Genomic DNA, 16333 nt, shown 5'->3' on the forward strand with positions numbered 1-16333 from the left:
TGGTGTCACAGGTAGATAAGGTCATAAAGAAAGCTTTAGGCACTTTGAGGAGATAGGATGCTATGTTGAAGTTGTAGAAGATATTGGGCTTAATTTGGAGTACTGTGTGTAGGTTTGGCTACCTACCTACAGGAAAAGTGTCAAAAAGATTGAAAGAATGCAGAGAAAATTTGTAATGATGTTGCTGGGTGTGGAGGACCTGATTTATAAGGAAAGATTGAATAGATTAGGATTTTATTCTCTAGAAAGTAGAAGATTGAGAGGAGATTTGATAAAGGTATACAAAATTATGAGAGTATAGATAGGGTAAATGCAAGCAGGCTTTTTGCATTGAGGTTGGGTGGGTCAGCAACCAGTGGTCATGGGTTAAGGATGAAAGGTGAAATGCTTAAGGGGAACATGAGGGGTAATTTCTTCACTCAGTGAGTCGTGAAAATGTGGAATGAGCTGCATTGGATGTGGGTTTGGTTTGAATATTTCAGAGAACTTTGAATAGTCCATGGATTGGAGGGGTGTGGTCCATGTGCAGGTCAATGGGACTAGGCAGATTCATACTTTGTCATAGATTAGATGGGCCAAACGGCCTGTTTCTGCACTTGTGTGTTCTATGACTCTATGATTTTATGATGCTAGTTTTAGTTACCCTTACTTAGAGGCTTTGGAACTTTATAGCATGCCAGGAGACTGCCCAGTTCTTTGCTCATTAAAGGAGATATGGAAGGTTCTCTGGAGATTTAACAGATCTTGTACAATAGGAGTGTTTATGAAGCTCTTAGATAAGCACATGACTATACAGAGAATTGAGGGAGATGGAGGTTGTACAGGCAAAAATACATTTAGTTTGACATTTAATTACTACTTTAATTAGTTTGATAGAATATTGGGAAGTGAAGGGCTGAACGTTTGTTTTACCGTTCTATATTTTCTGCTCAATCCAATCTCTCCCCATGAAATATTCCAATCCTGGCAACTTCCTGGTGAATCTCCTCTGTACTGTTCTGTTATAGATTTGGTTAAAATAATGAACTCTTCATCTCCCATTCTCGCACTATAATGTCTTTCACACATTGGTTGCTGTCAGTTTGTGTCTATGTATACATTTACTTAAATTCTACTGTCTTTCTTACTCTTCCTGTACCTGCCTGCAAGAAAATGAATCTCAATGAAATATATGGTAGCATATATTTACTTTGATAATATATCAACTTTGACCTTTGAATACTATTTCCTAGTATTTTGTTTTCTTTTTTCTAACTTGATGTAATTATGTAAGGCATGATCTGTCTGGATGGCATGCAAATCAAACTTTCTCACTGTATCTCTGTACATGTGACAATAATAAGCAAATGAAGACAATAACAATTCCAATCTTCTGAACGGATTTGCCATTTTACAGTATGAATGCATTTCACAGGGAAGCCCCATCTCATTGTGTCCATGCTAGGCTAAACTGGACATGGATCTCAGAAAGCAGTGAGTCAGAGTACAGGAAGACGAGAGAGAGGCCAGTGACGTGGTGTCATGACAACAATCTTTTCCTCAATGTCAGCGAAACAAAAGAACTGGTCATTGACTTCAGGAACGGGACCGGTCCACGTCCTGTTTACATCAATGGTGCAGAGGTTGAGAAGGTTGAAGTGATGAAATTATCTGTTTGGTTGGCATGCAAAAAAACCCATTTTTCAGTGTACAATATGTGACAATAATAAAGCCATTTACCAATCTTACTCCTATTTCATAACCCTCAGTCCATAGCCATCCATTTCCCTTTTCAACATACTGTGGCTTTCTGCTCCTCCCACCCTTGGGGCAGTGAGTGCCAGACCCCCTGCCGGTAATTGAATGGAATAATTTTTGTTCTGAATTCTTGTCTAATCTTTCAAATTGGTTTATGATTATCACATGCACCGAGGTACAGTGAGAAATGTTACTTTCCATGCCAGTCATACAGATCATTTTACTGCTAATGGAAAAACAATAATAAACTGCAGAGTAAAGTGCTATTGCTGCGGAGAAAGTGCAGTACAGGCAGATTGTGATGTGTAAAGCCATGATGTGGCAGGCTGTCATGTCAAGAGTGCATCTTGTTGTAGAAGGGGATCATTCAATAGTTTTATAGCAGCAGCATAGGAGCTGTCCCTGAGCCTGGTGCTACGTGTTTTCAGGACTCGGTATCTTCTACCCGATGGGATAGGAGAAGAGAGAATGTCCGAGGCGGGTGTATCTTTGATTATGCTGACTGCTTTACTGTGTCCATGGAGGGGAGGCTAGTTTCTGTGATACGCTGAGCTGTGTTCACAACTCTCTGCCGTATCAGTTACCATAAATCACACTAGGCTTCTCTGCTTTCAGTGAAAGGTCTTTTCTGTTTACCCTGTCTCGATATATTACTCCTCAGCTAAATCTCTCTTTAATTTCCACGTAACATTTAGACAAGTCAAAAGCCAATATTTAGTAACCCTGCCATTTCTTTATGACAAAGTGAGGCACTTTAATGGGATTCTGCACAGGGTGGGGGAGAATACCTGTTTAATGGAGGGGGCTTAAGCAGCTTTGTTCTCAGCTCAGTAGAGAAGGTTAAAGAGAGATTTAATCATCATGGTCAAAATTGTGTTCTGTTTCTGTTGAGTACATGGGAGGAAGCTATGAATGGCTTTTCCTGTGGCAGTATTCTTGAGAAAAATTCTTCCCATTTCACAATATAACTGGTGGGTCTTGGGGAGCCCTTAACCCTTAACTGCATTTCCCAAGGAGCAACCAATTCTTTAGTTTACTTTTATGGAATGTGAATGTTGCAAGGAAAACCATTTATTGCCCATCCCTACTTACCTTTGAGAAAGAAGAGGTAAGACATCTCCTTTAAGATTCCTCAGGCTAATTCCTAACTTCAGAGGATTTTCCTGTCTGGAGAGGCTATGTAATCTGGGTCTGTATGTCTTGGAGTTTAGAAGAAATGGGAGTAACCTTATTAAAACATTTAAATTCCTAATGGAGCTTGGCAGGGTAAGTATTGATCTATTTCCACTAGTGGGAGAGTCATGAACAAAAGGGCAGACTACAGAAAAGGCTGGTCATTTAAAACCGAGGAGCTTAGAAATTTCTTCTCTCAGAGAGGAGTGAATCAATAGAATTCTGTACCCACTCCTGTGGATGTGGAGGGTGGATTATTATATGACCTTTATTTGGAGATCGAGAAACATTTGAAATCTCAGGGAATTAATGGTTAGTGTAAAGAGTTCTAGGAATTGGAAAAAGAATGCAAGCACTGGAATCTGGGGAAAATAACAAACTGCTGGAGGAGCTCAGCAGGTCAGGCAGCATTGGTGGAGGCAAAGGGATGGTCCACGTTTGACTATCCTTTTCCCTCCACAGTTGCCATCTGACCCACTGAGTTTATCCAGCAAACACGAGGAAATGTGCAGATGCTGGAAATTCAAGCAACACACACAAAATGCTGGTGGAACACAGCAGGCCAGGCAGCGTCTATAGGGAAAAGTGCTGTCAATGTTTCGGCTGAGACCCTTCATCAGGACTCAGTCCTGACAAAGGGTCTCAGCCCGAAACATCGACAGTGCTTCTCCCTATAGATGCTGCCTGGCCTGCTGTGTTCCACCAGCATTTTGTGTGAGTTTATCCAGCAGTTTGTTTTTAAGTTGTAGGAATTAACGTGGAGAGGGGACAGCAAAATATTTCCAGTAGGCTGGCATTCGTTACTACTCATTGAACTGCATGCCCTTTAAAATGATGGTATCTGGCCAAATATTTAAGTGACAATTGCTGCTTTATGTAACTTCAGAGAACTCTCTTGCAAGTAACAGTTGTGGGCTTATATAAATAGTTGCTAACTATTCATAAACTGCAGAAATTGTGCTGGCCAGCTGTATTTTCCTTGAATGCTTCAATTAAACTCACAGAGGCAAGATCTCATGCACATGTACAACTATTTTCCTGTTCTCCCACCAAACGTTCCAATGCCGCTGGTTTAAATTCATAGATTCCGAAGCAGGAGAGGTTTGCAAGGGTGTTATTTAAACACTTTGTCAAGTTCAATGGGTTCAACTAACTTAGGAAATACTTACCCTCCTCTATCTGCCATCGCTTCGAGTTTTCTTAGCTGCTTCAGGTGGAACAGCAAAGTTGCAAGATTCATAGCTCTGCTGATGACTAATTCCCTTGGCAAATATTTTTGTTTCTAGTACAGCAAATATGAGACATTCCAAGTAAGGATTTCACAGACTCAACTCTTGAGCGCAGTACGGGATGCCCACCATGTGTAGAGTTTACAGAGTAGCGTGTGTTGTCTTTCAATCGTGTGGTCTATTTCCTTTTCCCTTATTTAGCTCAGAAGTACATTTGTGGGTCCACCTCCTAGATGAAGTATTGAACTGAAGCTTGCTCGACCCCTTGGGTAGATGTGAATGATGCTGTTGTAGGGGAAGTGGAACCATCAACACTTCCCCCCCACCACCTCCTATTTCCTGGGCAAATATCTTCACTAAACATGGTGTATCTGATAATTTTTACCTCCCCCCCTTTTTTTCCATTCCCCATTCTGGTCCTCTTCTCACTTCTTCTCCTTGCCCACCCACCACCTTCCTCTGGTACCCCTCCTCTTTCTCTTTCTCCATTGTTGACTCCTGTTTCTTCAACTCTTTACCACTTCACCTATCATTTCCCAGCAGCTCACTTCACCCCTCACCTATCACCTGCCAGCTTGTACTCCTTCCCCTCCCCTCTCTCCTCTCCCCTTATTCTGGCTTCTTCCCCACTTCCTTTCCAGGCCTGATGAAGGATCCTGTCCCAAAACAATTTATTCCTGTCCATAGATGCTGCCTGACCTCCTGAGTTACTCCAGCATTTACTGTGTATCGACCTACAAGCATTGCTGTGTATTCCAGTGCCGGCACTGCACACCCGTCGGAGCCACAATAACAACAACAGATGCAGAGCAAGCCCCTTCCCACCCTCTCACCCCCCCATTCGCTTGCACGGATTGTTCCCCAAACCCAGGGCAGGCCACATCTGGGCCTCCAACCTCCAGACTTGGCCCTGGACTGTGTCGTGTTTGACCTCAGTGACTCCTGTCACCTGGTGCACTGTGTCAGAAGTGCTTTGTGCTTGGGTGAATTCGAACATTCAAAGATGAACTTTGTTTGTCCAAATGCAATAAGCATATACAACAGTTCATCTCTGTGTGACAGGAGACACACCTCACAGTCTTTTTTGTATTATTTTGTACGTTACTATTACACATTGGTATACTGTTATTACACTATTATTATTCTGTATTTATTATTAGTTAGGACTGCACACTGATAAGTGTGTTTTTAAATGGTGCTGCTGTAATGAAAGAATTTCCCACTTGGGATAAATAAAGTATTATTATTATGAAAATTTGAAACTGCAGTGAAATGAGTGAAGTATGTGCTGGGTGCGTCCCACTAGTGTCACCAGTATAGTTTGTCCATAACTTAGTAATCCTAACTCTAATGGTGTTGGAATGTGGGAAGCAACTGGAGCATGCTACGGTGCCAGCCCCTGTGACGGTTGATGCTGCCCTTGTGCTTCTGCAGTCAGAGTAACCCGAACGTGTTCTTGTGCTTTGTCGATGGCGCGCATCATCGCTACAAAATGCAGAGCAGTGAAAGGAATGAATGTTGAGGAGAAGCCAGTCAGCTGGGCTGCTTCGTCCTGGGGTGGTGTCAGGCTTCTTGAGGTTCCTTGGAGTTACACGCATGTGGGAAATCAGGGATCAGGGATCAGGGATCAAAGGTCAACTTTATTCACCAAATATACTTACATGGATTAGGAATTTGCGTTGGCGCGACTTGCAACAGAAAACAACAGCATTCAACAATCATTAAGAATGGTATAAAATGGTGTTAGAGCTATGGTGTGGAATAAAATGTGCATTCTGTAAATATCAGCATGTATTTACACCATAAACAGTATTATTAAAAATGGTTTAAGGTGCTTAAGTTGCAGTGCGTTGAGCAAGGTAGTAAATGGGGAGCAGAGTCGGGCAAGCTAACTGGAGTGGCTATCAGATTAACTGCCTGGGGAAGAAACTTTTAAGATGGCAAGTGGAGAGGATTCCGTCACACCCCTTGCAGGGGAGGGGTGGGGATGGAGAGGAAGCAGAGGCCAATATTGCAGAATCAGCAATTTCCACCTCACTTGTAATTGGTGCACAATTTGTGATGGGTTTCAACGAGATTGTATCTCACAGGCTACTCCCCAGAGGTCACTTTGGAGGAGCCTCATTGGCCACGTGGCACTCTGGGACATCCTTTCTCTGTGAGGAACACCCTAGATTTGTTCTTTTCCCCTTTCCTTCCTTCCTCCTTTTAAAAATGGCCAGCCTCTGGCGTTAGAAGACACAGGACAAGAATGGCAGCCTTGTCGGTGTCCTCCCGGAGGAGCGAGCTGGCAGCAGTGCCCGTGTGAGTGAAAAGCCTGATTCAGACAGATGGCCACCATTTCAATATTGACTGTGGGAAAGAGGAATGGATACCGCCTGCTGCCAGCCATTCATTTTGTGCCGGCCTTGTTTGTGGCTGGTTGTATGGAATCGGCCTATCTGAATACAGCCAATAACAGAGAGATCTTTGAGCAGGCATCTAGGGCTTGTGATGGCTTTGAAACGCTGTGCTGTTCCTTATTAGTTCACTTTTCTAAGTGCTTTTTCACCTCATATTCCCGAGAAACTAAGTCCATTTCAAAATTTTCCCTTCTGGAATATCTTTGTTAGGAATGTACACAGAGTTCTGCATTAGTTGTTGCACGTGTGGTTTAGCTGTTACATTCACGTCTCCCACTTCCAAGTCTGTGCTGACTCAGGAGCCTATGTTCTTTGGAGAGGTTGGGCAGGCCTGGGCTTTATTCATTGGAGTGTAATAATAGGTCAAAGGGGAATGTGAGGGGGAACACTACACTCAGTAGGTAGTGCAAGTGTGGAACGCATTGTCAATGGAAACAGTCAATGCAAGTTCAATTCGAAATCCAAATTTGTTTATCATGAATGCATCAAAACATACAGTGAAATGTGTCATTTGTGACAGCAAGTGTCACCGCACATTCCAGCGCCAATGTTGTATGCCCACAACTTACTAAACCTAACCCAAATATCTTTGGAATGTGGGAGGAAACCCATGCAGTCACAGAGAGAAAGTACAAACTTCTTACAGATCACAGTGTGAATTCAACCCCAATTAATTGCTGATTGCTGGCACGATGAGGCATTGCGCTAACTTAGTGTAGTGGTTAGTGCGACACTATTACAGCTCAGGGTGTTAGCAGTTAGTGTGACGCTACTACAGCTCAGGGAGTTAGTGGTTAGTGCGACACTATTACAGCTCAGGGTGTTAGTGGTTAGTGCGACACTATTACAGCTCAGGGTGTTAGCAGTTAGTGCGACACTATTACAGCTCAGGGTGTTAGCGGTTAGTGTGACGCTACTACAGCTCAGGGTGTTAGCGGTTAGTGCGACACTATTACAGCTCAGGGTGTTAGCGGTTAGTGCGACACTATTACAGCTCAGGGAGTTAGTGGTTAGTGCGACACTATTACAGCTCAGGGAGTTAGCAGTTGGTGCGACACTATTACAGCTCAGGGTGTTAGCAGTTAGTGTGACGCTACTACAGCTCAGGGTGTTAGCGGTTAGTGCGACGCTATTACAGCTCAGGGTGTTAGCGGTTAGTGCAACGCTATTACAGCTCAGGGTGTTAGCGGTTAGTGCGACACTATTACAGCTCAGGGTGTTAGCGGTTAGTGCGACACTATTACAGCTCAGGGTGTTAGCGGTTAGTGCGACACTATTACAGCTCAGGGTGTTAGCGGTTAGTGCGACACTATTACAGCTCAGGGTGTTAGCGGTTAGTGCGACACTATTACAGCTCAGGGTGTTAGCGGTTAGTGCGACACTATTACAGCTCAGGCTATTAGTGGTTAGTGCGACACTATTATAGCTCAGAGTGTTAGCGGTTAGTGCGACGCTACTACAGCTCAGGCTATTAGTGGTTAGTGCGACACTATTACAGCTCAGGGTGTTAGCGGTTAGTGCGACACTATTACAGCTCAGGGTGTTAGCGGTTAGTGCGACACTATTACAGCTCAGGGTGTTAGCAGTTGGTGCGACACTATTACAGCTCAGGGTGTTAGCGGTTAGTGCAATGCTATTACAGCTCAGGGTGTTAGCGGTTAGTGCGACACTATTACAGCTCAGGGTGTTAGCGGTTAGTGCGACACTATTACAGCTCAGGGTGTTAGCGGTTAGTGCAATGCTATTACAGCTCAGGGTGTTAGCGGTTAGTGCGACACTATTACAGCTCAGGGTGTTAGCGGTTAGTGCGACGCTATTACAGCTCAGGGTGTTAGCGGTTAGTGCGACGCTATTACAGCTCAGGGTGTTAGCGGTTAGTGTGACACTATTACAGCTCAGGGTGTTAGCGGTTAGTGCGACACTATTACAGCTCAGGGTGTTAGCGGTTAGTGCGACACTATTACAGCTCAGGGTGTTAGCGGTTAGTGCGACACTATTACAGCTCAGGGTGTTAGCGGTTAGTGCGACACTATTACAGCTCAGGGTGTTAGCGGTTAGTGCGACACTATTACAGCTCAGGGTGTTAGTGGTTAGTGCGACACTATTACAGCTCAGGGTGTTAGCGGTTAGTGCGACACTATTACAGCTCAGGCTATTAGTGGTTAGTGCGACACTATTATAGCTCAGAGTGTTAGCGGTTAGTGCGACGCTACTACAGCTCAGGCTATTAGTGGTTAGTGCGACACTATTACAGCTCAGGGTGTTAGCGGTTAGTGCGACACTATTACAGCTCAGGGTGTTAGCGGTTAATGTGACACTATTACAGCTCAGGGTGTTAGCGGTTAGTGCCATGCTATTACAGCTCAGGGTGTTAGCGGTTAGTGCAACACTATTACAGCTCAGGGTGTTAGCGGTTAGTGCGACACTATTACAGCTCAGGGTGTTAGCAGTTGGTGCGACACTATTACAGCTCAGGGTGTTAGCGGTTAGTGCAATGCTATTACAGCTCAGGGTGTTAGCGGTTAGTGCGACACTATTACAGCTCAGGATGTTAGCAGTTGGTGCGACACTATTACAGCTCAGGGTGTTAGCGGTTAGTGCGACACTATTACAGCTCAGGGTGTTAGCAGTTGGTGCGACACTATTACAGCTCAGGGTGTTAGCGGTTAGTGCAATGCTATTACAGCTCAGGGTGTTAGTGGTTAGTGCGACACTATTACAGCTCAGGGTGTTAGCAGTTAGTGCAATGCTATTACAGCTCAGGGTGTTAGCGGTTAATGTGACACTATTACAGCTCAGGGTGTTCTGGAGTTCAGAATTGAATTCCAGCGCTGTTTTGTAAGCTGCCCTTCAACCCACAATATCCATGCTGACCACACAGCCAAATTAAAACGAATTCCTTTTGCCACCGCACGATCCATATCTCTCAATTTCCTGCACATTCTACTGCCTTCACTACTACCACCCCTGTTAGCCCGTTTTACCCACCCGTTAAAAATAATTTGCCCCACATATTTCCTTTAGGCATTCCCCTTCTCACCTTAAGGTGGTCTCCTCTCGTATTTGACATTCTTGTCCTGCGGAACAGACTGTCTACCTTATCTATGCCTCTATTGATTTTATAAACATCCAGCAGATCTCTCCTCAGCCTCCACACTTTGAAAGACCATTAGGATAGAAAATGTTGTCCCGTTGTTTAGGAATAAGCCGGGCGATGAAAGACTATTGAGCGTGATGTCAGTAGGAGGGAAGTTATTGGAAGGTTTTCTAAAGGGCCAGATAGATGGAGACTGATTGGCTTTGTGTGTCGTAGGTTTTGTCTAACTAATCTTACTGTTTTTTGAAGAAGTTACAAGGAAAATTGGTGAAGGTAAGGCATTAGATGTTGTCGGCATGGACTTTAGCAAGGCCTTTGACAAGATTGCGCATGGGAGTTTAGTCCAGAAGGTTCAATGGCTTGGCATTTACGATGTGGATCAGACATTAGCTTTGTGGGAGAAAGCAGAGAGTGGTAGTAGATGGTTGCCTGTCTGACTGGAGACATGTGACTAGTGGAGTGCCACAGGGATTGGTGCTGGGTCCATTGTTATTTCTCCTCTACAATACTGTGCAAAAGTCTAAGTCTTATCTGTATTTCATGACATATGTGATTGCTGATAAACCTGATTCTGATATGCGTCTCTTGTGGACTGAGAGTGGGAAGAGTGCAGGGAGGGGTTGGTCATGGTTAGGAAAAGGGGAAGGGAGAAGAGAGGGAGTGGAAAGCACCAAAGAGATATTCTGTAATGATTAATAAACCAATTGCTTGGAATCGAATGACCTTGCCTGGTGTCTCAGGGCTGGGTGTGTCTGCATCCATGCCACTGTGCCCCTGGCACTACTTTTCTGCCACCTGGCCCACACCCCTGCCGTGGTGCTCTATCCTTGCTCCCTCCAGATTTACAAACTCACTCTCCACTCCACATTGATAAATACAGTACTGCGTAACGTTCTTAGGCACACGTGTTATATATATGTGCTTAAGACTTTTGTACTGTATATGAATGATCTGAATAATAATGTAGTAAAATGGATCAGCAAAATTGTGGATGACACCAAGATTGGGGGCATAGTGGACTACGAGAAATGTTATCAAAGCTTGCAGCGGGATCTGGATCAGCTGGGAAAAATAGGTTTCAAAATGGCAGATGTAGACAAGTGTGAGGTGGTACGCATTGTGAGAACCAGCCAGGGTGGGTCTTTCACAGTGAGCTGAAGGGCACTGGAGAGTGAGGTAGGGCAGATGGATCTGAGAAGAGAGGTCAGTAATGAATTGAAAGTGGCATCACAGGTAGTTAAGGTTGCAGAGAGAACTTTTGGTACAGGTTTCCCCTGCTATCCGAAGGTAGAGCGTTCCTATAAAATGGTTCATAAGCCGGAATGTCGTAAAGTGAAGAAGCGATTACCATTTATTTATATGGGAAAAATTTGTGAGTGTTCTCAGACCCAAAACAACCTACCAAATCATGCCAAGTAACACATAAAACCTAAAATAATAGTAATATATAGTAAAAGCAGGAATGGTCTGATAAATACACAGCCTATATAAAATAGGAATACTTCTCTCCAATCGTTGCAGCGTTGTCAATCGCAGCGAAAATCTCATGCAATTGCTTCACGTTCAGTTCATGGACAACTTCACTACTGCATTTGGTTTCAATTGTTATCCTTTCCTCTTTATCAGCTCTTCACCTGTCAGTTCTTGGTCATGGGATGCCAAAACCTCTTCAACATCATCTTCGTCAACTTCCACAAACCCTTAGCCAAACTCACTATGTCCTTACTTCGTTCACCACGATCGAAATGCTTTATTATGTCTAGTTTTATGCTAAGTGTAACACCCTTACGCGCTCTTTTAGGCTTTTCCAATTACCTTAGAACTCATCTTGCTAATGGATGTACAAAATAAATTGACATAAAGCACAGATGCTCACAGGCACATGTTTAAGCAATGGCGGCTAGAATGCAGTTCCGGGGGAGGAGCTTGGCTGCCTTTTTTTGTAACAGTGAAAACACCTTCTGTTAGCGAAAACAGGTAACTAATATAGGTCTTTCGTAACAGCGAGGTGTTATAAAGTGAACGTTCGAAAAATGGGGGACACCTGTACATTGGCCTTCATAAATCAAAGTATTGAGTACAGGAGTTGGAATGTTATGTTGAACATGCATAAGATGTTGGTGAGACTTAATTTGGAGTATTATGTCCAGTTCTGGTCACCTACCTACAGGAAATTTATTCAATAAGGTTGAAAGAATGCAGAGAAAATTTACAAGGATGTTACCAGAACTTGAGGACCTGGGTTATAGGGAAAAGTTGATTAAGTTAGGACTTTATTCCCTGGAACATAGAAGAATGAGGGGAGATTTGATAGAGGTGTAAAAATTGATGAGGGGGCAGGATTTTTTCTCCACTGAAGATGGGTGAGACTAGAACTAGAGGTCATGTGTTAAGTGTGAAAGGTGAAATATTTAAGATGAACCTGTTGGGGAATTCACTCAGAGCATAGTGTGAGTGTGGGAATGGTCTGTTTCTGTGCTGTACTGGTCTATGGCTACGAAATAGGAGCAGGAGTCGGCTCACTGGGCCTGCTCTGCCATTCAATAAGGTTATTGCTGATCTGGTAGTGGACTCGACTCCACCAACCTGCCTTTTCCCCATAACCCTTCATTCCCCTGCTCGGCAAGAACCTGTCTAACTGCGTTGGAAATATATTTAATGAGGTCACTTCTACTGCTTCCCTGTGGCAGAGAGTTCCTCAGATTCACTGCTGTCCAGAAAGGGTCTCTGATCATTTACAGTTATGTCAGGGGGACCCAAATGCGTGGATGGTGTCAGAGCACGAATGTTGCATTGTTCCCATGGTTACCAGCAGTTCTTCCTGATTAATGTTTTTCCTGTCTAAAAGCACATGATGAATATTTTTTGCATGTGAGAGGGTACGGGACATGTGGCTTTTGACCCCTCTGAGCCTGTGCCTGTCTCTGGGGATATGTTACTGTGAAAGGGTTGTGAAGAAAGACTTGCATTTATTTAGCACTTTTAAATTGGCAAATGCAGAAGTCACAGGAACCTTCGTAAGAGCTGGTGCCAGACAGATTTCACCCTGAGCCTCTGTACTTCATTGTATTTTAATTTTATTTTAGAAATATAGCACAGTAACAGGCCTTCCTGGTACAATGAGCCATGCCACCCAATTGCACCCATGTGACTAATTATCCTACTAACTTGTATGTCTTTGGAAAGTTGGAGGAAACTAGAGCAACCAGAGGAAACCCATGCAGTCACAGGGAGAAAGTACAAACTCCTTACAGGCAGTTGCAGGAATTGAACCCAGCTTGCTGGCGCTACAATATCGTCCGTTCCCCCCCCTCCCCCACCGAAGACCAGCTGAGACAAACAGGAGTGATTGAAGCGGAGGGAGAAGCAGGGAGGGGGAAATTCAAAGCTTGGGACCCAGGCACAGCTCCCCAGTGCAATGCAATGACCTCAGAGGCAGCACAGCAGAGTTGTGGTGAGTGTAGCGCTATGATCCCACAAGCAGCGACCCGGCATCAACTCCACTGCTGTCTGTAAGGAGTTCATACATTCTCTCCATGACCATGTGAGCTTCTTCCGGTGGCCTCCCACACTCCAAAGACACACTGGTTGGAGTTAGTAAATCATGGGCATGCTATGTTGATACCGGAGGCATGACGACACTTGTGGGCTGCCCCGAGCACATTGTGTTGGTCCTTGATGCAAGTGACACCGTTCACTGTGTGCTTCGATGTACCTGCAACAGGTAAAGCTCATCTACCTGTCGATTGCTGCTGGCTGGCCTCAACTGCTTCCTATAGTAAAGCCAATCTTTAATTATCTTTAATCTGTACGAGTGTTGAGACCTTAGAGCATAGAAACAGGCCCTTTGGCCCATTGCCTGTGCTGACTATGATTGGAATTGATTTATGATTGTCACGTACTGAGACAGTGAAAAGCTTGTCTTGTCTACTGTTCACACAGATTATTACACAGTGCATTGAGGTAGGACAGGATAGTGCATAATGAGATGTAACAGCTGTAGAGAAAGTGCAGGTAGCAATGACGGCTGCTTCCTATGAATACATTTAAAAAAAGATCACAAACAGGCAAAAATCTGCATTTATTTATTTTCACCGTGCTAAAAACTTCTCTTTCTGCAGTTGAATGAGTTTAGCTCTGTAGCAACAGCACGTATACCAGATCTAAATAAAAAACAGATGGAAAGGAAAACAGAACAAATTTAAATATTTCTTTTAATATATCCTTATCCACAAAGAAAAATATGGTCAACTTCTACAAAAAAAGACATTCACGGAGCATTGAAATGACAGGAAGGAGGAAAATTTTATATAAACGTGCCAATGGGAGTTTATTTTTTTATTTTACCCTTTAATGTTTAATCAGTTTAAAAATAAGAATCACCAATTTAGTGGCTCAAATTTCCAAAGGACTATGGGAAGCTTAGTAAGCTGTCTACACTGTCCTGTTTTCATCAGGGTGTTGCATCTATTCAGTTAGCTCTGTGTTGGAAAGCTGTGGTTTTGAGGACCACTCGAGGGAACTGACACACAGATCTCAGGTAGCAGCAGCAGTACAGTACTCGGGGTATGCTGTGCTATAGGAAGTATAGTTTTTGCTTAAACTGGACCTCATCTGTGCTCTTAGGGCATTGTTTTCTGAACCAAACAGAGCAGTTCTCTCTCTGTGTTGTGTTCAGCATTTGTTTCCAAACCCAGCCCTCTGCTAATTGGTTTATTCTTGTCACAGGTACCGTGAAAAGTTTTGTTTCACATGCTGTCCATCAGATCATTCTGTACATTGAGGTAGTATGTTGGGTTTCCTCCCACATTACAAAGACCGGTGGTTTAGATGTTAATTGGTCACACGGGTGTAATTGGGCTGGAGGTGCCTGTTACCATGCTGTATTTCTAAAAAAAATTTAAAAAATAGAATTCAATCTGTTTTTCTACATGATTGAATTGATTTGGAATATGGGATACTGTGATCATATTACTGTGATTTAAATGTAATGTAATTTGTATTACTTGTATCCTTATGAACTTTGTATTTATATCCATGCAATTTATATAATATTAATAAAAATATTGAAAGAAAAAATAGAATGCAGAATGCAGTGTTACATTTACAAAGAAAGGAAAGTGCAAGTGGAAAAACAAGGTGCAAAGGCAAAGATAAGGTAGATTGAAAGGTTAAGAGTTAATCTTTATCGCATAGGAAGAGTCTGAAAACAGCAGGATAGAAACGGTTCGTGAACCTGGTGGTTTCTCACCTTCTGCCCAGTGAAAGAGGGGGAAGAGAAAATGACCAGGGCAGGGTAGAGCAGGCTTTGATTATATAGGCTGCTTTTTTCTGATAATCTGACGTAACGTGGTACAGTTTTTCTATGTTAGGACTACTGTGAAGTGCTTTGAGATGGCTTACTGTGTTAAAGGTGGTCGATAATTGTCACATATGCACGAAACAAGGACGCCAACAGAGTAGTACGATTAACACAAATCTTAATAGCCACACTCAGTTTGGAGGAACAACACCTTATATACTGTCTGGGTGGCCTCCAATCTGATGGTATGAACATTGACTTCTCTAACTTCCGTTAATGCCCCTCCTCCCCTTCTTACCCCATCCCTGATATATTTAGTTTTTTCCCCCTCCCCCTATTTTTTCTCTCTCTGCCCATCACTCTGCCTGTTCGCCATCTCCCTCTGGTGCTCCCCTCCCCCTTTCTTTCTCCCGAGGCCTCCCGCCCCATGATCCTTTCCCTTCTCCAGCTCTGTATCCCTTTCACCAATCACCTTTCTGGCTCTCAGCTTCACCCCACCCCTCTGGTCTTCTCCTATCATTTCGCATTTCCCCCTCCCCCTCTTACTTTCAAATCCCTTGCTATCTTTCCTTTCAGTTAGTCCTGACGAAAGGCCTCAGCCCAAAACGTCGACAGTGCTTCTCCCTATAGATGCTGCCTGGCCTGCTGTGTTTCACCAGCATTTTGTGTATGTTGCTTGAATTTCCAGCATCTGCAGATTTCCTCGTGTTTGAGTAGTACGATTAAATGTTTTTACTGAGCGATGTTAGTAACATTCACACAGAGCAATGTACAGTGTGGGAGCAATGTACAGTGTGGGAGCAATGAACCAGATTCACCAGGGCAAATACATGTGCAGCCATGCCAAAAGAGAGTGCCTCCTGCATGTAGGAGGCCCAATCAATGTGATAATGGTTCAGTAATTGTTTGCTGCTTCTGTAAAACTTTATCTCACAGTTTCATCTAGTTACCATTAGTATAACGTGCACAGATTGACACTGTAATGTGATATTCTCCAAGGTGTCATTGTTAGTGTGTTCATTATCACAATGATAACACCTCATGTTGGTTGTAGACCTCTTTGAGAACTTCTGAGGATGTGACTGGCACTTCATAAATATTCTGTTTTTGCAGTGCTGTGGTGTTCGTCTATAAGACCAGCCCTCACTCGGGATGGTTTGGGTCCGTCCCTACTCAGAATGACAAAATGTCCACATCTTGCCTTGCAGGAATAGAGAATCTGTACGAGCGAGCTCTTCACCTCCGCAAGATCCTGCTCACGCTGCCGCGCTCTGTCATCGTGGTGATGAGATACCTCTTTTCCTTTCTGAACCAGTGAGTATTGATTTCCTCCGCTCCTGCTGATTTTGATTATCACTTGCGTTCCTAATACCTTCTTGGCTGTTACAGCAGT

General features: G+C 43.6%; 1 protein-coding gene across 7 annotated transcripts in view; it reads left to right on the top strand.

Annotated features, from left to right (window-relative positions):
- The window catches only part of srgap1a (SLIT-ROBO Rho GTPase activating protein 1a), a 317376-nt gene that overhangs the window by 272260 nt on the left and 28783 nt on the right, over window positions 1-16333 (top strand). For all 7 annotated transcript variants that reach the window (XM_059977536.1, XM_059977537.1, XM_059977541.1 and 4 more), the window contains exon 16: window positions 16149-16254. In XM_059977536.1, the coding sequence (XP_059833519.1) occupies window positions 16149-16254 (106 nt within the window). The remainder of the gene's footprint in view (window positions 1-16148; window positions 16255-16333) is intronic.

This window comes from Hypanus sabinus, chromosome 8 (genome assembly GCF_030144855.1).
Source record: "Hypanus sabinus isolate sHypSab1 chromosome 8, sHypSab1.hap1, whole genome shotgun sequence".
In the NCBI taxonomy this organism is placed as follows: Eukaryota; Metazoa; Chordata; class Chondrichthyes; order Myliobatiformes; family Dasyatidae; genus Hypanus; species Hypanus sabinus.